Source organism: Megalops cyprinoides, chromosome 1 (genome assembly GCF_013368585.1).
Source record: "Megalops cyprinoides isolate fMegCyp1 chromosome 1, fMegCyp1.pri, whole genome shotgun sequence".
NCBI lineage: Eukaryota > Metazoa > Chordata > Actinopteri > Elopiformes > Megalopidae > Megalops > Megalops cyprinoides.
In genome coordinates, this window is record NC_050583.1 from 69336633 (window position 1) to 69358805 (window position 22173).

Below are 22173 nucleotides of genomic sequence, written 5' to 3' on the forward strand. Positions count from 1 at the left end.
CTGCAAATTGACACAGACCAAAGTACTGAAATACTTCTTTCCCCAGCAGATGGCTTCGTCTGCTTTTGCAGTTCTCTCTCAGTGGTCATTTCAGGTTAGGTTTGCAAGTACAGGGACAGAGAAGGAACTGTTTTTGACTAACGCTGTGAACCATAGACTTAATTACAACAGCAAGCTGCTGCTTTGTTTTTGTTGGACTACTACCTTAAATACATAAAGCCCCAAAGTAGTAATTGATTTAGATTCCCTTAGGAAGCTATCTGAAATGGAAGGAGTGGGTCTTGTTTAAGTATATAGGTGGACCACATTAATAAATCAAATATCCTAAGTATATTTGTTGGACACATCAACCATTAGTAGGGGTGGGACAAAATATCGATACAGGAAGATATCGTATTACTTCCTCTTGCGATACATTATTGATGCACTGGCACCAAATATCGATATTTTTATTAAAACATGCAGGCGCTCTAAACGGATTCCCCCGCCAATTTGACTTGTCACTACTTCATGACTCCTCGTGGTGGCGCTTATCAAATGAATGAGGGTAAACTTGCGGTGAAGAAATGCACACAACTTCTCTTTCTCAGTCCTCCCTGGAAATGAGATCTGTCCAACTCATTTGCAGTAAGTAACACTGACTAAACGATTTGGATGGCAGAAACTGTTGTTTTATATAAGTAGCTAGCTTCAGTTGAGTAGTTAGCCAAGTTAGCTAGGTAGCTTGTACTTACAAAATTGTCTAAATTGAAAGGTACTTTACAATTATATTAGTAGTATTCTCTGTGATTATGCATTTAAGCAGAAGCTTATCTACATAACATTATCCAAAAAACAGAAAGTGGTTAAAGCATCACAGTCTCAGCTTGAATTCATCGTTGGTTCCTCTTAGCAATTACTTAACTAACGTTACCTAGTCTTTTCCCTGACCACCCTGAACGTAGCTCTAGACCTACACCCCGGTGGTACTAGCTAGCTAACGGCTAGCTCACAAATTTACACCGTTACATTGCAATAATCCTTAAACTTGCAGACATTCATTTTAATAACTTGCTTTATGGTTAATTTGATGACCTACTTAGGTTATTATCGGACAACTGACCGCCATAAAGATGTAACAACTGTAGGAACAACTAGCTAGCCAGCTAGTTGGCTAGGTATAATTGGTTGATGAAAACAGGGCATTGACTTAACTCAGATAAGTTAGCTAACGTTTCTTAGCTGGCAAAGTAGTAACGTTATGCAATTTAAAGAGGAAAAATATATCTCCACTCACGGCCAACTGTCGGCCAACCGGTCCCTCATCACACTTTTGTCTACCAAAGTTAGTTTAAAAACACATCAGCTAGCTTGCTAGCTAACGTTAACTCCTTTTACGATGTAATCTAATGTCTTGGTACTGTTTCCCAGAATGAAGTTAAAAGTGTATCCACACACATCAGTTGTTTCTCCTGGCGTGGAAGGAAAGTCTCCTAAATTACAAGCATGCCCTCACAGCTACCAGATCCAAATATTTCTCTACTCTTATTGAGAGAAACAAGGACAATCCTAGGTACCTGTTTAGCACTATCGCCAGATTAACCAAGAGTCCTGCATCAGTTAACCCTACCATACCAGCAATTTATAGTAGCAGTGACTTCATGAACTTCTTTGATAGTAAAATCTTAAAGATAAGAGACACAATACAAAAATTCTCATCAACTTCTGGTTCCTGCCTGGCCAGTCCCATTCCAGATTATGTAGGCATGTCTATTAGGCCCGCCTCGCGCTTTGACTCTTTTATACCCATTGAATTTGGCGAATTTTCTTCTCTTCTCAATTCATCTAATAACTCTACCAGCCAACTTGACCCCATACCAACTGGCTTCCTAAAACAGCTATTGCCTGCAATTGGCACACCACTATTAAATCTTATCAATGCCTCTCTTATGTCTGGACACGTACTTCAGCCCTTCAAAGTAGCAGTTATCAAGCCTATTCTGAAAAAGCCTAATCTTGATCCCAATGACCTGTCAAACTATAGGCCCATCTCGAACCTTCCATTCTTCTCAAAAATTCTGGAAAAAGCGGTATCAAAGCAACTCTGTGCCTTTTTACACTCTAACAACATTTTGGAAGTTTTCCAGTCCGGATTTAGACCTCACCACAGCACGGAAACCGCTCTCCTGAAAGTGTTACACGACCTTCTACTCTCCTGTGACAATGGCTGTATCTCTCTTCTTGTGCTACTAGACCTAAGTGCAGCCTTTGATACCATCGATCATTGTATCCTCCTTGACCGCCTCGAAAACCTGGTTGGCATAAGTGGACAAGCCCTATCTTGGTTTAGGTCTTATCTATCAGAACGATATCAGTTTGTCTCCATCAACAACGAATCCTCCGCTCGTTCCAGAGTAAAATATGGTATACCTCAAGGATCTGTGCTTGGACCTCTGCTCTTCTCGTTATACATGTTGCCTCTTGGCGATATCATCCGTAAACATGACATTAATTTCCACTGTTACGCGGATGACACTCAGTTATACATATCAGTCAAACCCGATGTCCCTCTGAATATTTCAAACATGGAGGCCTGCCTAACAGATGTAAAGAATTGGATGGCCCGAAACTTTCTCCTCCTCAACCCGGACAAAACCGAAATATTGGTCATAGGCCAAAATTCAATCAGGAGCAAACTCACTCATTTTACACTGGACCTTGATGGTGTCTCCCTTGCCCCGAGTGCAGCCATCAAAGACCTTGGTGTTGTTATTGATCCCAAGCTCTCCTTTGAAACTCACATAACTAACACCTCTAGGTCTGCCTTCTTCCATCTGAGAAATATTGCTAAAATCAGGAAAATCATATCAATTAACGACGCTGAAAAACTAATCCACGCCTTTGTAACATCCAGATTAGACTACTGTAATGCCCTCTTGTCAGGATGTGCAAACGTCTCATTAAAACCCCTTCAGCTGGTGCAAAATGCAGCTGCTCGAATCTTAACTAAAACTAAACGCTTTGAGCACATCACCCCAGTTCTGGCCTCTCTCCATTGGCTACCTATTAAATACCGGATCATTTTTAAAATACTCTTACTCACATTTAAGGCTTTAAATGGGCTTGCCCCCCCCTATCTTAAGGACCTTCTTCATCCATATCTTCCGCATAGAGCCCTTCGCTCCCAAAATGCCGGGCTTCTCACCATTCCAAGAGTGGGCAAAACTACTGTAGGCGGTAGAGCCTTTTCCTATCAAGCCCCTCTCCTGTGGAACAGTTTACCCTCTGAGATTCAGGGAACAGACTCTCTCTCCACCTTTAAGTCTAGGCTCAAAACATATCTATATAGTAAATCCTTCAGCTGAGGGACATGGCCTGGTGCTGGCGTGGATCATAGAGTCTCTGGTGGACTAAGTGGTCATTGCTTTCATGGACCCTGTGCCGTGATCTGGTGTTGACTGTCTTGGGGTCGCCCTCATGACTATGCCGGTCCCTTGCCTCCCGTCCCCTAGGTATGCTGCCATAATGTTAGCCTGCCGGGGTCTTTCCTTGTTGCACACCTTTTTCTCTGCCCCTTCTCTCCTGCCTCTCTGTTCTACATCCCTGCCATTCTTATCATCCACTAACCACTGTTTTCTGTTTGCTTCCTATTCCCTGCTCCGGGCTCCTGTCCGGAGCTGTAGCCCAAGCGTCTCATCCCGTTTTCCAGTCCTGCTACCTCGCTGCCCTGCCTGTCAAAGCCAACTGCATTCCAAGACCTGGACATCCTAGGAGACATTCTTATAATTACTCTACTGTTAACTACTATTGTTCTATCTGCCCGGTGCTGGCCTGAAGCAGATGGGCCCCCCCATGAGCCCGGTTCTGCTCAAGGTTTCTTCCTGATAGGGAGTTTTTCCTTGCCACTGTTGCCTTAGGCTTGCTCTCAGGGGGTCTCAGGCCTGGGAACAATGTAAAGCTGCTTTGTGACAACTTGTGTTGTAAAAAGCGCTATACAAATAAAAATGAATTGAATTGAATTGAATTGAATTGTTGCATACGGTGATTGTCACATTGAATTTTGCTGTCAACTTTTCACTATATAAGGATGAGTAGCAATGCTTAGGACTTTCCGTGGTTTGTGTCTCCCCTAACGGTTAGCCAACCTCCCAACTCCTCAAAACTAATTTGAACTGCGTCTTGGCCTTGGAAATGCCTCTTCACGTTCACGATCGTCCACACACCATCACCGAATCAGTTGAGACCGGAGAAAGAGCGTATTCAGTAAAAACAGTTTCATACTAATGGTGTGGGGTTGTGTAGCACTCTAATACGGAAACTAGACTGAACAATGTAACCATTACAAACCAATCCAGGTAGTTCATGACACATAGGAGCTTGTTATCAGCGTGTCCTACAAGAAATAACGGAGCCAGCTGATAATTGGAATAGGCTACTCAGTGTTCTCAGTCCTACTCCTGGAGGCCCACTGTCCTGCATATCTTGTGTTTATCCTTGGTCCAAACACACCTGATTAGTGTGATTAACATGCTCTTGATTAAATCAGGTGTGCTCAGCTAATCAAAAGTGCCACTGATGAGTTCAGTCAGGTAGGTAGAGCAGGGAAAGATGGAAAACACGCAGGACAGTGGGCCTCCAGGAGCAGGATTGAGAAACACTGGCACATGATCTAGCTTGTCACCTAGCCTAACCACTGTATTTCAATACACATGGAGAACATACAGAAAATGTAAAATATAAAGTGAACTCATGACTTGAATTGAACGACAATAATTTCCGCAAAATTCGTAACACAATGGCTGCATCTCCCGACTCCTTCTGGAGTCAGAATTTGCGAAGTTTAGATAATTGTTAAATTCTGTGAAACTGACACCACAATGCCGTGAATAAATACATAATTTCTGCTTTTTACCTTTTTATGGGTATTTTTTTCTTCTTCAATTACACAGATATCGTGATGTATCGTAGACGATTGTCTTGCAACGTATCGAGTATCACAGTATCGTGACACCATTTTTATCGTGGGCAACTTATCGTGATAGTATCGTATCGTGAGTTACTCTGAGATTCCCACCCCTAACCATTAGTATCAGCAGTGTGTTTGTGTTTGGTGTGTGCTTGGTAGTTCCATCCTGTTTGCTTCCTTTTCAGACACATTGACTGCCCAGTAAATATCAAGTTGATTTTGAGCTCCACTTAGACACGTGTTAAGTCATAATTTTACAGTGAAATACTGAGATGCCATGTTAGCTGGGTCTTTTGACTGTTGGACTCTTATTTTTGATTCACAGTTGATGGACTGCAGAATGCAACCCATGCAAACTTGGACGCGGTCATCACAGATGCCCAGTCGCCGCCTCTGAAGCGGGGAGGAAAGCTGTCCTCCCTTGGCAAGATCTTCAAACCCTGGAAATGGCGCAAGAAGAAAACCAGCGACAAGTTCCAGGACCTCTCCAAAGGTAGTCTGTTGTACAGGGTCTCACTGGTGTGGTTAGTGTGGCACTGGGCCAGAAACAAATTTTTTATTTGTTTTTTTCTAGAATAAGCCAAGACTGCAGACAATGTCTTACTGTAATACTTTACATAAGCTGTCTGTATAATGTCATTCCCCTGGGCTTCAGGATTTATTTCACTGTACACACTGGTATTTTAACTATTTAAATCTATATTTTCATACATGCGGTGTAGCCTTTTGTCTGTCACAGCAAGTGTTTTTTTGTAATTCCATATACAGATGGCCATTGTAATCATGGTCCAGTGTTGTAATATTGAGTCCTAGATCTAGGTCTGTCATTGCATTTCGTCCAGCCATGTAGAATTAGGCCTAATATATGTTTTCCTCGTCAACCAATCATTGTAAACTAACAGATCGCAGTTTCATACGTTGTTATGGCCATTGTTATCCAGTTTCAAAACATTGGAAGAACAGAGTCAAGAACAGAAAAGCACATCCATAGCTTTCTGTGGCAAAGCCTTAAGTAAGTGAGGCTTATGCATGCCATCTGTGCAAGGGTGCTTTTTTCAGACCGTGTACAAAAGGATCTCTGCATGATCATGATGAGTCAGCTTGGTTGCCATCCCTTTTTCAGTGAAATGTGTGCAGCACTCTGTGTTACATTACATTACATTACATTACATGCATTTAGCGGACGCCAGAGCGACTTCCATCACAATAAGAGCGACTTCCATCACAATATCACATAAGTGTGTCCATTCAGTTTAAACAAGCAACAGTGTCAGACAGGCTAACAACACTCTCAGACCAGTGAGTGTGAGCATAACACTATTCAAGCCCTACCACAAGTTAACTTGTGCACTCTGATAAAAGCCAAGTATATTGGCTTTTGTCAGATATACTGTATGTTTGAGTCACTGCTCAAACCATCACTGATGTCTCACTTTGATTTAATTTTTTTATTTGGTTTTCTTTTTTTGTTCACTTAAGTGCACATTCAAGTTGTGCACTATGTTCAGATCCAAAAGCAAATAAGTCAGCTGTAGTGTTCGGCAACCTTTAAATCGCAAATCGCACAGTTGCAAAATTGTTGTTAGCCTTCAAGTCACCCATATCTACAGCCATTATCAGGTTATACTGCCAGCAGGAATTGGGCACTACTCTGTAAAAATGTGAGCCCAAGTCATAAAATCTGTTCATAGTCAAGGTGCATTTCAGTGGTTCTAAATGTTGTGGCGAGATGCTGCCCGCCGTGTGTCACCACATATCATCCAGTGTTATGAGCATGTTACGAGTGGTTGGACCTTCTCATCGAACATGCTGACCACAAGTGTCAAAACTGGTTGCATGTGAGGTGATCAGGCTGCCATCCCTGGTCCTCCGTAGCCAGGACAAACACATGTTTGTGTCTGTAGATCAGCAATTAACAGTAACACCTTTCATCTTTTTAGTTACACAAAGTTATAAACTACAGTTTCAGCTTGAAATCACTCCTACTACTTTCTAGTGGAATGTATAAGATGGAAAGGAAGAACAGTAAGAAGTAATGCAGTTTCACTTACTACTTTGGGTTGCTACTTGGAACTGTTCACTCAAAGTGAATTGTCAGCAGATCTCACAAATATGTTTAAGCAGTTGGATTTTGGGTTCTCACATGGGCTGAAGGACAGAGTGGTATCCAAAACTCACACCAAGGCGGCTAAAGACTACCGCACTCTGTTGCCCCGTTGCTATTGTATAGCCTGGCTACAGTGAAGAATGGCTTCCTTAGGTCTGGGAAGTGATTGACAGTCCCTCCTGTTCTCTCTGCACCGTAGTGCTGGAGAGGAAAATCTCTACCCGACAGACCAGAGAGGAGCTGATCCGAAAGGGAGTCCTGATTCCTGAGCAAGGTGAGTCAAGTTTGACACCAAGTGTCACCAAGTTAAAGGAAGAGTTTGGTTTCATGCGACAAAGGGTCTAACAATTAATGGAAGGTCATTGTCCTGTAAAACTATTTTGTGTCTACACCTTGTTAGTCCAAGTCCAAAGGAACGGCCGTTGAAAAGATTCATAGTATTAATAATGGCACAGCGATGTCACTGGCACATTTTGGACAACATTGAACAGCAGTCCTCCACTGTTCCATTTCTGCACATGCGTTATCCCACACCCTTCTGCCTACAGCACTGGTGCCCGATGCACTGTTCTGTCAGTTTCCTGCAGCACAGGAAAGATCTTGGCAGTATGGTGGGTGTAGTATTGCATGTAAGGCATCACATGTGGAGCAAATGAGATGACATCCAGGTCAGTTTAATGCTTTCAAGTTGGAGTACATATGCAGCAGCAGGGACTGGCTGAGATGTAGAAAACAGGCCGCCACTGCTCAATGCAGTAATGGCCAAGATGATGAATCCCCTTTCAGCCAAGTTGCAGAATGGAAACAGTGATGCAAAGGCCCTGAAGGGAGGGAGGGGGTCTGCAAAAAGGTCCATATTTGGACCCGCTAAGAGAGGAAGAATGTGTGTGTTCTTTAATTGAATGTGCGGATGCCACAATTGGAAAGTAGATAAAAGAATCACAACAAAGACTATTAACAGCACAGGGGAAGGTGATGAGGTGTTACTGTATACTGTACTTCCACTTGTGACAACACAAAGCAAAACATTATTTAGTAGCTTTTCATACACCTGCATCCAACTTGCATAGTCTGCGTTATGTATTATAAATGTATTTATTACATTACTCTGTTTCATTATACATTTATACAAGATGTTTTCTGAAGCAGTTCTGTTTGAGCACCTTGCTTTCATGTACAGCAATACCATGTCTGGGATTCAGGCCCACAACCAAGTGAGAACCATCATTAAAAAAAACCTTCAAAGCATGTTTACAGCATAGCCCTGTTGGTTGAGATGAGGAGGAGGTCACGCCCTTGTTTCTTCATGCTTGCGTCTGTGCATATCTGTGTGACCTGCACTTCTGCAAAATCAACGAGCAGCTGCTTACGTCAGCAGGGTGGAAACGCGCAGCCTGGTGTGTGACACACTGCCCTCACCATGTCCCCAGTGGACACAGTGCTGTCAGCAGGTTAACGCTAAAAATGGTCCTCTTGCAAAAGTGTCCCTTCCTCTTCATGGGGACTGAACTAGGGGACCGAATACCCACATGAAAGCAGATACGTATGCCGGTTTTGTTATACTCATGGCTACTTTTAGCCCCTGCTGATTTCCGACTATCCACTTTTATCCAGAACCTTAAGTTTTGAATGTGCAGGTTCATCAACAATGGTCATGTGCTTCAACAGATAAGTACCCTGCTAGAATGTTAAATGTTAAGAACCTGTATTTCATTGAAATTTTTGAGTATATCATTGTAACATTGCACACACACCCACACACACACACACACATATATATATATATATATATATATATATATATATATATATATTATATATATATATATGTATTTTCCCCCTTCTTGATATTTACATTTACATTACATTTATATTCTCTGTTATTGCCTATTTGGAGCACTGAATGGTTTCAGATTTTTTAAAAAAATGTAGTATTGTAGAAAGAGAACCTGAGTAAACACAAAATGCAGTATTTTAATGTTCATTTTGTTCCTTCTGTGAAAATAGTACACATACCCCCATATCATCCCTGTGAAAAAGTAAATGCCCCCTTGAACCTAATATCTTAGCGCCACCATTATGGGTAATAACTGCAACTAAATGCTTCCTTTAATTTGATATCCTTGCACTTCTCTGCGGAGGAATCTTTGCCCACTCTTTACAGAACTGCTTTAACTCTGACTGATTGGGAGGTCTTTGAGTATGATCTGCTCTTTTCAGGTCCTGTCACATTGGATTCAAGTCAGGACTTTGACTAGGCCACTCCAGAACTCTAATTTTGCTTCTTTTTAGCCATTCAGATGTGGACTTGCTTCTCTGTTTTGGATCCTTGTCCTGCTGCATCACCCAGTTACGCTTTAGCTTCAGCTCACGCACGCATGGTGGGACATTCTCCCTAAGAATTGTGTGGTACGTAGCAGAATTCATGCTTCTTTCAATGATAGCAAGTCATCCAGGTCCCGAGGCAGCAAAACATCCCCATACCATCACGCTGCCACCAACATGTTTCACTGTAGGTATGACGTTCTTACAGTGGAATGCTGTATTCACTTTATGCCAGACATAGGAAGACTTGCACCCTCCAAAAAGTTCCACTTTTGACTCATCTGTCCATAGAATATTATCCCAAAATTCTTGGGGATGCCCCAGGTGCTTTTCAGCAAATATGAGATGAGCTTTGATGTTTTTCTTGGTGAGCAGTTGTTTCCACCTTGCTGCTCTTCTGTGAAGCCCATTTTTCACAGTCTCTGTCTTATTGTTGAGTCATGAACACTTAGTTGATGCTAGAGAGGTCTGCAGGTCTTTGGAAGTTTTTCTAGGATCTTTTGAGACTCCCTGAATGAGGTGCCGCTGTGCCCTTGGACAAATTTTGGCAGGTCAGCCATTCCTGGGAATATTCACCACTACTCCAAGTCTTATCCATTTGGAAATAATGTCTCTGTGGTTCAGTGGAGTCCGAGAACCTTAGAAATGGCTTTGTAGTCCTTTCCAGACTGATATATTTCAACAACTGTTTTTCTCAGCTGTTCTGGAATTTCCTGTGATTGTGGCATTGTGTGCCTGTAGAAGCTTTGTGGTGACTACTTCTCTCTCATGGTAATGTTCACTGTATATAAACTCAACAGGGCTGGTTGCAATCAAGTCTGGCTGTCTTCAGTCACCTGAATCGAATTATCAACTAAATTTTTGAGTTTTTTCTTTCAAAACTACAGGGGCAATTACTTTTTCACAGGGGCAATATGGGTAATTGGTGTCTTTTTCTAGTAAATGAATGGAATAACAATTTAAAAACATTTGTCTAACCTTCTCTAATATTAATATTAATTTGATGATATGAAACCATTCAGTGAGAAAACATGCAATAAAAGAGGAATCAAGAAGGGGGAAAATACTTTTTCATGCCATTTTGTGTGTGTGCGTGTGTGTGTGTGTATGTTGGATTGTTGGATTGTTAGATGCCATACCATATGTTCACATTGTTCTTTGTAAGATTTTCAGTTCTGAATACAGCTGTGAATGCATCATATTATTAGGCATCCTCACTGAACATTTTCTGTAAATGTTTTTGTAAAAAGCTGGTTTTTTATTATATACTTCTCAGCAAGTACTGTTTTTCAAATATGTTCCCATGGACGTCGGTATTATGAATTGATAAACATAATTTGTAAACAAAAATGCTCAAAGATATTAGGGGAATGACTCTTGTTGCTCTCCATTGTTTGATTTGATGCACTTCAAAGACTCAGAGGAGCCCATAAGCTCAAATGGACATACTGCGCCCATCAGCATGGAGCCTGTGACGGAGGAGGTCCAAGTGGATATCGAGGTGCAGAGTGACACACAGGGAGACGCCGATGACAAAACAGGTAGCTGTAGCGCTTCATGCCTTACAGAGATTTTCACAAGGCATCAAATCCATGTGTGCTTCAGAAAAAAAACCCTTTCAAATTAGCAGATTAGTTTACTACTTTATCTGCTGCTCGTATAGAGTGTGGATGCAACATTAACCAGAGTGACCACTGGGGGTCTTTGAACTTTGAGCAGATGAATACTAATTCTGACCTGAATACATTTTTTAGTTATTTATTAATTAATAATTTGATAAATAGATTATATTTCAATTTTATTAGTTTTATTTTAATTCTCATGTAAATGCCTGTGAGGCAGTTAGCCTATAAAATCAGTTGTCTCACCAAACTCACTATCAGTTTGTCAGTACCCTCCTATACATATTTTGTTATCTATTTAGTGACATAGTTTGATATTATTGAAGATTGAAACTTCAAACTGTAATTTAAGGGGATTTACAAAGTGTTTTATTACCCAAGTTCTTCTGTATGAACTTTACACAAGTTGTGAAACCTTACCTGCCCATTGTGTCATAAGCAAGTTTAAGAAATTCAAAAACCTCAGCCATAACTTAAGAGTATGTGTCTGCATGTTCAGTTGCGTTGCATAGTTCAGAGCTATAAGCTGTAATATCTTATAAAATATGCTTGATTCTGAATATATGCTTCTCAATATCATTTGTGGTTTTGTGGAGTTATATCCAGAGCTAAGGGCATCACCCAGAAAGTAATACCCACACCCACTCTTTTTATTTTCCCTGATACATGAAAATGAGCATTTCATACATTAAGGAAAGCTAAATCCCATCCTAAGCCTTATACAGACTCCATACAGTGTCACGCAGTGATCCAGACAGATCTTTGCACAGCTGGGAGAGTATTGTGGTATAGCAATAAGGAGCAGAGCCTGTAAGTGAAATCTTGCTGGTTTGATTCCATGCTAGGGCATTATTGTTGTACCCTTGAGCAAGGTACTTAACCCACAGTTGCCTCAATAAGTATTCAGCTGTATAAATGGGTTAAATTGTAACCTGCTGTCTGTAAGTCGCTCTAGATAAGAGCGTCTGGTACATGACAATAGTGTAATGTAGTGGGTTGTTGTACCTGTACAGTAAGCCTTTCCCTGTTGTTTCCCTCGTCCTGTGTTCAGTCTGACTTGTTACTTGTCAGTTGTTTCAAAATATCAGCCTTTCAGCATCTGTTATAGAGCAGTTCTTTTCCAGGTGATGCTAATTAACATCTGATTCAACTGATTGATTGGCTGATGGGGAGATTATTGTGCCCAATGACAGGACACTTGTGTCAGTGAAATGCGATACCTGCTGGCATGTGGAAAAGGCCCAAAGTCTGAGACCACATTGAGAAAATCTAATATTTTCACGTAAACCTGGAAATAATCAAAAAGTTTGAGGATTCAGACACATTTAAAAACACAAGAAGTTATGTCGTGTAAAATGAAGAAGAAATATTTAAGATTCTGCACTATTTCTAGGTCAGCAATCAAATTCAAGCAAATTTGCATTGACCAACTTAACTCCTTTGTACAAAAGGTCAGATTTCCTTGAGTTGTATCCTTTCCATTGAAGCGTGCGTTCAGATGACACTCAAGTGGATTTGATCTACTCATCAGAGGCACATTCATGTAACTCAACTTGCAGCCAGTGTTCACCTGTTACAAATATGGTTGTGCCTCAAACTTCCAGCAGATCATTGCTTACTAAGTAGCATTGTGATAGTGGGAAAAATGGCATCAGAACTAAGTGAAAGTGTCAGAAGTCAAATTGTTATTCTAAGCAAAAAGGGGCTTTCTCAGTGTCAAATCATGGTTAGACAAAGGTTTCTAAGGGGACAGTGCATAGAACTCTGAAAGGCTTTGCAGAAACTGGATCAGTTGTATCCAAAGCATGATCAGGCAGGCCAAAAGTGACCACACCATCAGAAGAACAATACATCAAGCTTAGTTCCCTGAGAGATAGAAAAGCAACTTCATCACAGATACAGAATTTGCTAAATAAAGAATGCAAGACTCTAGTCAGTAAAAGTACTGTCAAAAGAAAGCTGTCTTGTAGTGGTCTCAGAGGACAAGTAGCAGTTTCCAAACCACTTCTCAGGAGGGGAAACAAGGCCAAATGCTTGGGGTGGGCTAAGAAATACCAGCATTTCACAGTGGATGACAGGAAAAAGTCCTATTTACTGAGGAATCCAAATTTGAGATTTGTGGCAGTAACAGAAGGGTGTATGTAAGGAGACGAACAAAAGAGAGAATGATACCGCAGTGTATAAATCCAACAGTGAAACATGGTGGTGGGAATATTCAAGTCTGGGGGTGTTTTGCCAACTCTGGAGTTGGACACCTGCACCAAATTGACTACACCCTGATCAAGGAGAAGTACCACTCCATTCTTCAGAGACACGCTATACCCTCTGGTTTGCATCTTTGTGGAGAAGGATTCATACTGCAGCAGGATGATGACCCCAAACACACCTCAAAGCTTTGTAAGAACTACTTGAAGACCAAAGAAGACCAAGGAGTCCTGACTGTCATGGACTTTCTTCTGCAGTCACCTGACCTCAACCCCATTGAACATTTGTGGGGGCACTTGAAGACTGAGAAAGCAAAGCATTCTGTGACATTACCAGAGGATCTTTGGAACATTGTCAAATCATGCTGGGATAACATGGGTCATCAGGTGTTGCACAAACTTGTGTAGTCCATGCCAGCTCGAGTGCATGCACTTATTAAAGCAAAAGGGGGACATACCAAATACTAAGATATTCTGAAATTCATGTACATTTTTATAAGATTCAACTTTTCACTCAAATTGTTAAGCTGATATTATCATTTGTAATGAAAAAAAATTGTATTTAAATTCAAAACAAATGCAAAATAGAAGTATTTTGACTAGTAGTCTCAGACTTTTGGACCCCACTGTAATGGAAAAAACCTGCAACTTGACTATGCTGGGGGCAGGGAGGTGACTGGATGGGGAGATTGATGGCAGGGCAGTTTGAATACAAAGGAAAAAGTTTATGAGCCACAAACTCAGGAGTATATCTAATGATACCATAAAAACATTTTAAGAGAGGGTCAGTTAAAGTGACATCTTATCTTTAAAGGATATTGCTGTAAGTCAGTACATCAGGACCATATACCCTGACAAAGACAGAATGGCCCTGCTGTGAAAGCAAAATGATGCATGCATATATACAGTGCCTTGAAAAAGTATTCAGCCCCCAGCCGTTTTTTCACACAAATGATTTCCACAACCTGAGATTTTGATTAATTCGACAGATTTTTTAAAATTTGTGAATCACTCAACTCTGCAACAGTGCAGCCCAAAAATTAAAATTATGTACTATTAAAGAATAAAAAAAATCAATAACTGAAATGTCAGCAATTAATAAGTAGTCATCCCCCTTCTTTAGTACTTGGTTGAACCACCTTTTGCAGCTATTACAGCCATCAGTCTTTTGGATAAGTCTCTATTAAATTTGCATGTAACGTAATGTCTAAATGTAATGGAGCAATATTAGCCCATTCCTCCTTGCAAAATTGCTCAAGCTGTTCCAGGTTAGTTGGGGAGCAGTGGTGGACAGCAATTTTGAGGTCTATCCACAGATGTTTAATGGGGTTAAGGTCAGGACTGTGACTAGGGCACTCAAGAACGTCGATTTTCCTCCTTTTAAGCCAATCCAGTGTTGCTTTGGCAGTGTGCTTTGGGTCGTTGTCCTGCTGAAACTGTGTTGTAGAATCTCCATTTATTGTGCAGCATTAATCTTCCCATCAATCTTGACCAGATTGCCAGTCCCTGCTCTTGAAAAGCACCTCCATAACATGATGCTACCACCAGCATATTTCACTGTGGGGATGGTCTTTCCTGGCTGGTATGCAGTGTTAGCTTTAAGCCACACATACCGCTATGAAAAAGTTCCACTTCAGTATCATCTGACCACAAGACCTTCTGCCATATCTTTGTAGTATCTTGATGTGACATTTTGCAAAGTCTTTATGGGAAGCATGTGCTTTTTTTCAGCAAGGGCTTCTTCCTTGCCACTCTTCCATAAAGGCCCTTTTTGGGCAATAGCTTGGAGATTCTTGACCCATGGACATCATTTTCAGTTGTAGCCACTGACTTATGTTTCTCGGTTAGAGTGACAGTTGGCATCACAGTAGCATCCCTGACATCCCTGCCATTCTTGTTCGGCAACTAACTTTAGGGAGGGAACCTGCCCTAGGCAGTGTGGCTGTAGTTCCATATTTCTTCCACTTCTGCATGATGGACTGCACTGCACTGTATGTTCAGTGCCTTTGAAATGTTCTTGTATCCTTCCCCAGATTTGTGCTTCTCCAAAAATATATCCCTCACTTGTCTTGAATGCTCTTTTTTCTCCATTTGGTTGGTTCAATTGAAAATCAAACCATACTGTTTGACCTTATAGAGAAGGAAGGTATTTATGCTCATGAAGTAATTCACAACAGGTGATCCACTAATTTCCTACACAGGAGAAGACCACCAACAATTTGGATGAGTTTATAAGATAATATCTTGCACCTGAGGAAAGTTAGCCTTATAATTATGAAGGGTATGAATACTTTAAAAAGTTTGAATTTTCGGTTTCATTTTTTTTTCTAAACTGTCGAAAGGTTTCTTTTGATTTGTCATGATGTACAATACTGTGTAGACCAGCTGGAAGAAATCTTACTTTAATATTAATTTCATCTTAAATTTGGAATCGTAGACAATAAATTGTGAAAACAGTATTGGGGGGCTGAATACTTTTTCAAGGCAGTGTGTGTGTGTGTGTGTGTGTGTGTGTGTGTGTGTGTGTGTGTGTGTGTGGGTGTGTGTGTGTGTGTGTGTGTGTGGGTGTGGTAGGGCTGTCCTGAATACCATTTTTGGGCTCCGGAGCTTTGGTAGTAATCAACAGCGAATATTCAAAGCTTCGGCCGGGGTGGGTGCCGGAGAATTTCTCCGTTCTCAGCTGAGATGGACAGCATATCGCTGCAGCACTTGTCTTTCGGTTTAATTAAAGGCATTAATTTTTAAGGATTCTGTTATTCTACAGTGTTGTTGTTTGTACAGTCATGCGCCGCTTAACGTCCATTTGGACAAAGTCTGTTCGCATATACGTCCGTAGTCCCATAAGGTTATAATAAAGTTTAAAAATCCCGAATGCAGAATGGGACTTAGGGGACGTAACCGGACATAGCGCAGGCAACGCTTCCCGCACGCAACACGTGTATCTCATGTCTCATGGAAATAAAGCAATTGCGCTGCCAGGCGTGTAATGGTACAGTACATGGTATACCATATACTGTATATACTATGGTGTTTGCACAACGTCAAAATCACATAATATTCTATTTCACAGAACTTATCGTGGACGTTAAGCGACGCATGGCTGTATTGTTATTTGTTAATAAAAAAAACATTTTCATAAAGCTTTGGTGTGTTTTATGCATATTTGTGATCCCGAGGGGTTTGGTTGAATGAGGTCCTATCTATGCACTGTTTGTGACATAACAGCTTATGACAATTTTTCTTATCATGGATAAATTATAGACCTACATAAATGCTCATAATAATAGGCTCCGAATCAGAGACAACGCCTGACAAAGCGCTGTGAAACAAAAGCGCGAAGGGCAGAAACCGCATACTAGCTCCAACAAATTTAAGATTTGAGATTTATATTTCTAAGATTTATATTTATTTATAATTTCTTTATTGTCATTTCTCAGTAACAAGTAAAATGTAATGGCATGACAAATGACTAAATGTATTTTGCAGTTCACCTTTATTGATAGCCTACATTTAGCAAAAAAAAATCCAAATCCCAAAATTGAAAACCGAATACCTACACAATGAACGAATATCCAAATAGTCGAATATTCGGGTCCAGCCCTAGTGTGTGGGTGTGTATACATACATACACTGGCATGAAAAAGTATGTGCGCCCCTCTGTGATGTTTTAAAGGCATGACAAATGTGCACACATGCACAAGTCAGAGTACAGACATTACTCTGGGTTCTCTGTCTCTCTGACCAACAGTAGGAGGTGCTGTGTCTGCCTCTACACCCGTAGAGAAGAATGACAAAAGACCTATCACAAAGGGGAACGGATCTCAAGTGCTGGCGACACTCACTAAAAAGTCACAGACAGCTCCCAAAATGAACATTGGGGCATCAGGTACAGGAAGGAAGGAGGGCTCTAGTGACGGAAAGTTTTCCAAAAGCAGTAGTAAGCAGCCGTCTGCCCTGCCCTCCAAACAAAACCCTTCAAACATGAGAAGTGGAATTGGTGAGTATTGGTGGTGGCCTGTACAAGGACAGTCTCCTGTATGCCTCTTTGCATGCGAAGTGGTCCTGGTCCAGCCTCTGTCTATGCAGTACTTCTTCCCCATGCCATCATTAGTCTCGACCCAGCAAGGCCAGCTTTAACAACAGGCTTTCTGAACAAGCTGTAATATGAGCAAATGTCAGTGGGCAAGCTTGGGCAATGTGAGAATATTGGTCTAATCCAAGGAGATATTGTTTCCACGTCACTGACTTTGAGGTGTTGACCTGACTGATCCAAACATTCTCACAATATTTATCCAACTTGGTAACAGTGTTTTGAGAAGGGAATGCATTAACTGGGACTGGAGTTGTGATGACATGGACTAAAAGTGTAAGAAGATGTGCTAAGCCATCATTATGAATCTCATGAAAGGCTGAATGAAATTGAGCTGTAGTTATACAGAAAGGGGGAAAAATTGAAGAAAAAAATTTAAATGAAATAGATCACAATGAAATTGTGACATTGTGTAAAATGAAGCATGGTCCATCTGTGACATTGCATTAAAGAAGGAAGTACAGAAATGCAATGATTTGGCATAGCAGGAGTGAATTTTTAATATGCAACTGTTTCCAACAAGTTTCTGCCCTTTCTGAGAGATGATGCGCTAGTGCTTGTGTCTGTTGTCCTGTCGGTCTCTGTGTTTGGGGTAGCCATTAAGTCCTGCACGTCATTGTTTGTCAGAGGCTGTGCGTGACAGAGGCTAGTGCATGCCACCGACATGTTTACATTTCATTAACATTAGCTACGAGAGTAGGTAGGTCTGTAGTGAAAACTGCCCTGCTTGTGACTATTCTTTTTGACAGACTGTCCTGTGTTAAGCTTCATGTGCATCTTGGTCAGCCAGTTTCTTTTAATATGCCTGTAAACCCTGTCAAGAAGTGTTTTTTGTAGGGGGAAATGTTGAATCATTTTAACATCTGTTTAAGTGTGTGCTGTTTGAAACTATATTGATGTTGGATCTGGTTGTTTTACATAAATATGTGGCTAAAAGATTTAAGCTTTATCAGCATACTGTCCTCATGTTTTCTGTTGTCAATTTGTTATATACCTAACTCAACTAACATCAAAGTGTAGATTCTAATCATAAAAGAATTGCTAGTCAGTTTCTTTATTTTTTGTGAGGCTATTACGAAGTACCTAACCTGTGATAAACTGAAAGAGAACTATACATTTTACATAATTTTTAGGCTGAAATGAAAGTACAGTTAATTTCTGTTGAAATATCTGTGCCATTTTCAGCTGTAAATGCTACAGTTTATAAGTGACTCAAGTCTGGCAACAAACATTGTAGTAATGTTCTTTAACAGCAGCATAGTAGAATTATCAGTTGCAGTTAAATTTATAGTCAACTGCTTGTCTGGAATGTTCCTCAGTACAGATTGCATGGAATAGCCATCATGAATGAGTTGTTCATGAGTCATATAACTCTATGCCATTGGAATCTTGTGAGTTGGGAGTAAATATTGCATGTAGTACATGTCCTTAAGATTTTCTTATGTTTTCATGGTTGTGCAGGCCTGCATTTATAATTTGTGGCTCTTGGCTCTTTTGTAACATTTCAGTTCTTGTCGTTACAGCCAAATCCTCCCACCCCAAGAAACTGACAGCAGCTTCCAAGAGCACATCCCAGCCCACTCCACTGTCAGCCTCAGCAACACAAAGTAGGGACTCCAAGGAAAGGGCTGTGGCAAAGAGTGGGGTCCCAGACCCGGCAAGCGCCGAGAAGAAGCGAGGGAAGCACGTGGACACCGGCAGGTCTGTGACCGTGCCCAAGGCCGTGCCTGAGGCAGAGAGCCCTTTGGTGGATGGCCCAGAGCTCGGCTTGCAGGAAGAGGTCCCAGTTCAGCAGCCAAAGGCAAGTGCAGAGGAGAATCCTGTTCAGGACAGTCCATCGCTGCCTGGGGTGGACTCCCAGAGCCTCCCTGTGGAGTCAGGTGAGGATCTGTCCAATAGCCACAGTTTGACAGAGGACATATGCTTCACGGAGTCCCCCAGCAAGGCTCTCTCAGACTGCCCCAAGGACCCTCTGTGTGATGCCAGAGATGGGGATGGTGAAGGACGTCAATCAGGCAGCACAGACAGCCCTGCAGAGAGCTCCCCGCAGTAAGTCTGATTGAATCACTTTGTTTTTCAGGGGGAAGGCCTTTGCACAAAAATGTCATTCTGCTTGAGGTCTGATTTTTAGATCAGTTGTTGATAGCCACCACTGAGACACTAGGGAGGAAAGCATAAAAACACTTAAAACTCAAACTTGGGGCACACTCAAATGCGTTAACGCAATACTGCATTTGATGTTGCCTTCGAACTCAAAAGTAGCACCTCGGTGTGATTTCAGATTAATAGTGTCAGTGATAATAGTCAGTGACTGTGCGATATCTACCTGACATTACATGTTATACTGCCATAGCTCTCTGGTTGTGGTGGAAGTGCTTCGTGGCAGTCCCTGAGTTTGCCGCTGTAGTTGGAGAGACACTTGCTGTGGGACTCTGTCCACCTGCAATTACAATCTAAAATGTGTCAAATGTGTATTAATATGGGGTGTGAATAAAACTGGCAGTAAGAGTAATTCAACTGTAATCACTCAGCGCAATGGCATTACATGATCTCCTTTACTCACAGAGATAAACTTCTGAAATAATGATGCACAGCGTGAAGTATAAACCACCTTTTGCATTGGTACAAAATGCCCCGCTCCCTATTCAGAGTGACCCCTTATTGCATATGACACAGAGTTTGAAGGTAAGAGAACAGCTGAAGTTCCCTTCAAAGCAATTATGCATACATGAACACGCCCCTTATTTTAGTCTTAGTGGCAATGTAAGAATACATCGCTTTTAAACAGCATTTTAATATTTTGTGCTTCAGCATTTTTCATCTCTAGGTGTAGTTCTGTGGTGTGGTCCCCTTGTATGAAGCATACCTCAAGACATGATCCAGTAGTGTCTGCCCCTGTCTGGTGTCTTTGTAGTGCTGTTAACTTTTGATATGCAGGGCTCATTGAGCTGCTTTCCCAAAGAATTTAATGCAAGAAGTGTTTGGGATTTTACTCTGTCCTGGAATTCCAAGGTTCAGAAGGGGAGAGTAATGGCATGCCATACCGCTGATAGTTAGAACTGTCATGGAGTGAGCATTTAATGTTCTGTTGTTGCTGTGAGGTTATGTTGCTCCAGTGTTTGAAGAGCTTGCTTAAACAAGGTACCATTAAGTGGCACACTAAAGATGGGATGTTTAATTTATCTAGGGATAAATAAAATGGATTTTTGGTGAGAACCAGAAATAGAGTAAGAGATAAATATTTAGCTTAATGGCTTACATCATGTGCAAGCTGTTTCACAAACTATTTAGCATTAGAGCTCACTTAGTTCATTAATTTGCTAGTCAGCCATATTAGATGTGACCACAGCATGAACATTATCAATGCAAAATTGCATTGAACATCTCTCTTTGGTTATGGCTTCCACTGAAAGGAACTTGAAGGAGAAAAAATGGATCTCTAACATAGCTCTAACACAGTAGAGAATATAAAGCACATACAGTAGTAATATAACCATAATACTCAAGACAGGTCAGGTGCATGCTACTGTCTTTTTGAATCAAAGACAGTGAGAAGATGAATGATTCAGATGATGAATGATACAGGTATGTGCCATGTTGCACCAGAGGAAAATCTGTCAAAGCTGTAGTCTCATTTCTTTGCAGCTGACTCAGCTCATTTGCATTTGTCACCTTTACCATCTCTACAGATGAGTTTATATCAAGTCAGTTCACATTTGTCAGACATGTCCAAAGTGCAATACAACTTCGCCCAGGAGACTTTGAGCCCATAACTCTCCAGAGTACAGAGTAGAGCCCGACCGATATAAGATTTTTAAGACCGATACCGATTTTGATATTTGAGGATTTAAAAATCCAATAATGATATATCGGCTGATATTATACATAAACAAAGATTTTCCCTAACATTTGTTATGTGTAGTTATTTAAGAGTCCTCACCAAGATAACATGACATAATGCATTTTAGAAATAAACTTGTTTTATTGTCATAAATAATACTTTGAACAAAAGTAAACAACAAAATATATTAAACAAAAGTAAACAACAAAATATATTAAAGTTTTGATAAATAAGAGTCAAATGTATAAAAATACAAAAAAGCTTACAAAAAATCATGCCATCTTAAATGTGTAAACTGATACAATGACCTAGAGTAAACGCTGCTGTTTAATGCATCTAATACTACATGACTGTCTGCAACGATGACTTGCGACTTTGGGATTTCACATTACACATTTGAAAGAGAAGCTAGATAACTTTGTTTGGCTACCAAGCCATGTTAGATACTTGTTCAGCCCACGTTTATTTACGTGTCCCCTCTGGTTTAACCCTTTTCGCACATAACTTATTTTTTATGCTATGTGCGTGTTAATTACATGGTTCGTTATGTTTTCATTAGCATTATTAAGCTTCTCATAGTTTTCATTTAGGATTTGCAAAAATTTTTAGAGGTAACCGCTGTTTCCTCAAAGCTAAAATCATCTTGATTTCTCCAATCTAGTGTTCTAATCACACCAGTTTTAGCATACGCGCTAAATGGCTAATCACACTGGTGTGACTGTACGCACAAAAGAGTTAATAATTTCCAATGCACCGACTGTAACTACAGACGTGCGAGTCGCAGATATATTTACCATTGCTTCATTTAGGCAGAATAAGTTAAATGCTATAGTTTAACCACTCAATAACGTTAGCAGTCTTCCACTGATAAACTTGGCATTAGCTAGCTTTGTGGGTAACCTAATTTAGCAATGGACAGCGTTATAAGCTGCTGTAAGTGACGAGGGAGAAATGATAGGACTGTTGTTTGTTTACTTGCTATAACTGCCACACTTTTCATAAATAAGCCTACAATCAAGTCTGTCGACAGCTTAGCCTA

The 22173-nt window shown here is 40.8% G+C and overlaps 1 protein-coding gene across 5 annotated transcripts in view; it reads left to right on the forward strand.

Moving 5' to 3' along the window:
* LOC118791879 (phosphatase and actin regulator 2-like) overlaps positions 1–22173 on the forward strand; it is a 68243-nt gene that overhangs the window by 37519 nt on the left and 8551 nt on the right. For 3 of the 5 annotated variants that reach the window (XM_036549369.1, XM_036549386.1, XM_036549378.1), the window contains exons 2-6: positions 5271–5438; positions 7252–7326; positions 10793–10918; positions 16952–17200; positions 18817–19342. In XM_036549369.1, coding sequence (XP_036405262.1) covers positions 5271–5438; positions 7252–7326; positions 10793–10918; positions 16952–17200; positions 18817–19342 — 1144 coding nt within the window. The remainder of the gene's footprint in view (positions 1–5270; positions 5439–7251; positions 7327–10792; positions 10919–16951; positions 17201–18816; positions 19343–22173) is intronic. The other 2 variants (XM_036549395.1, XM_036549404.1) reach the window with 2 other exon arrangements.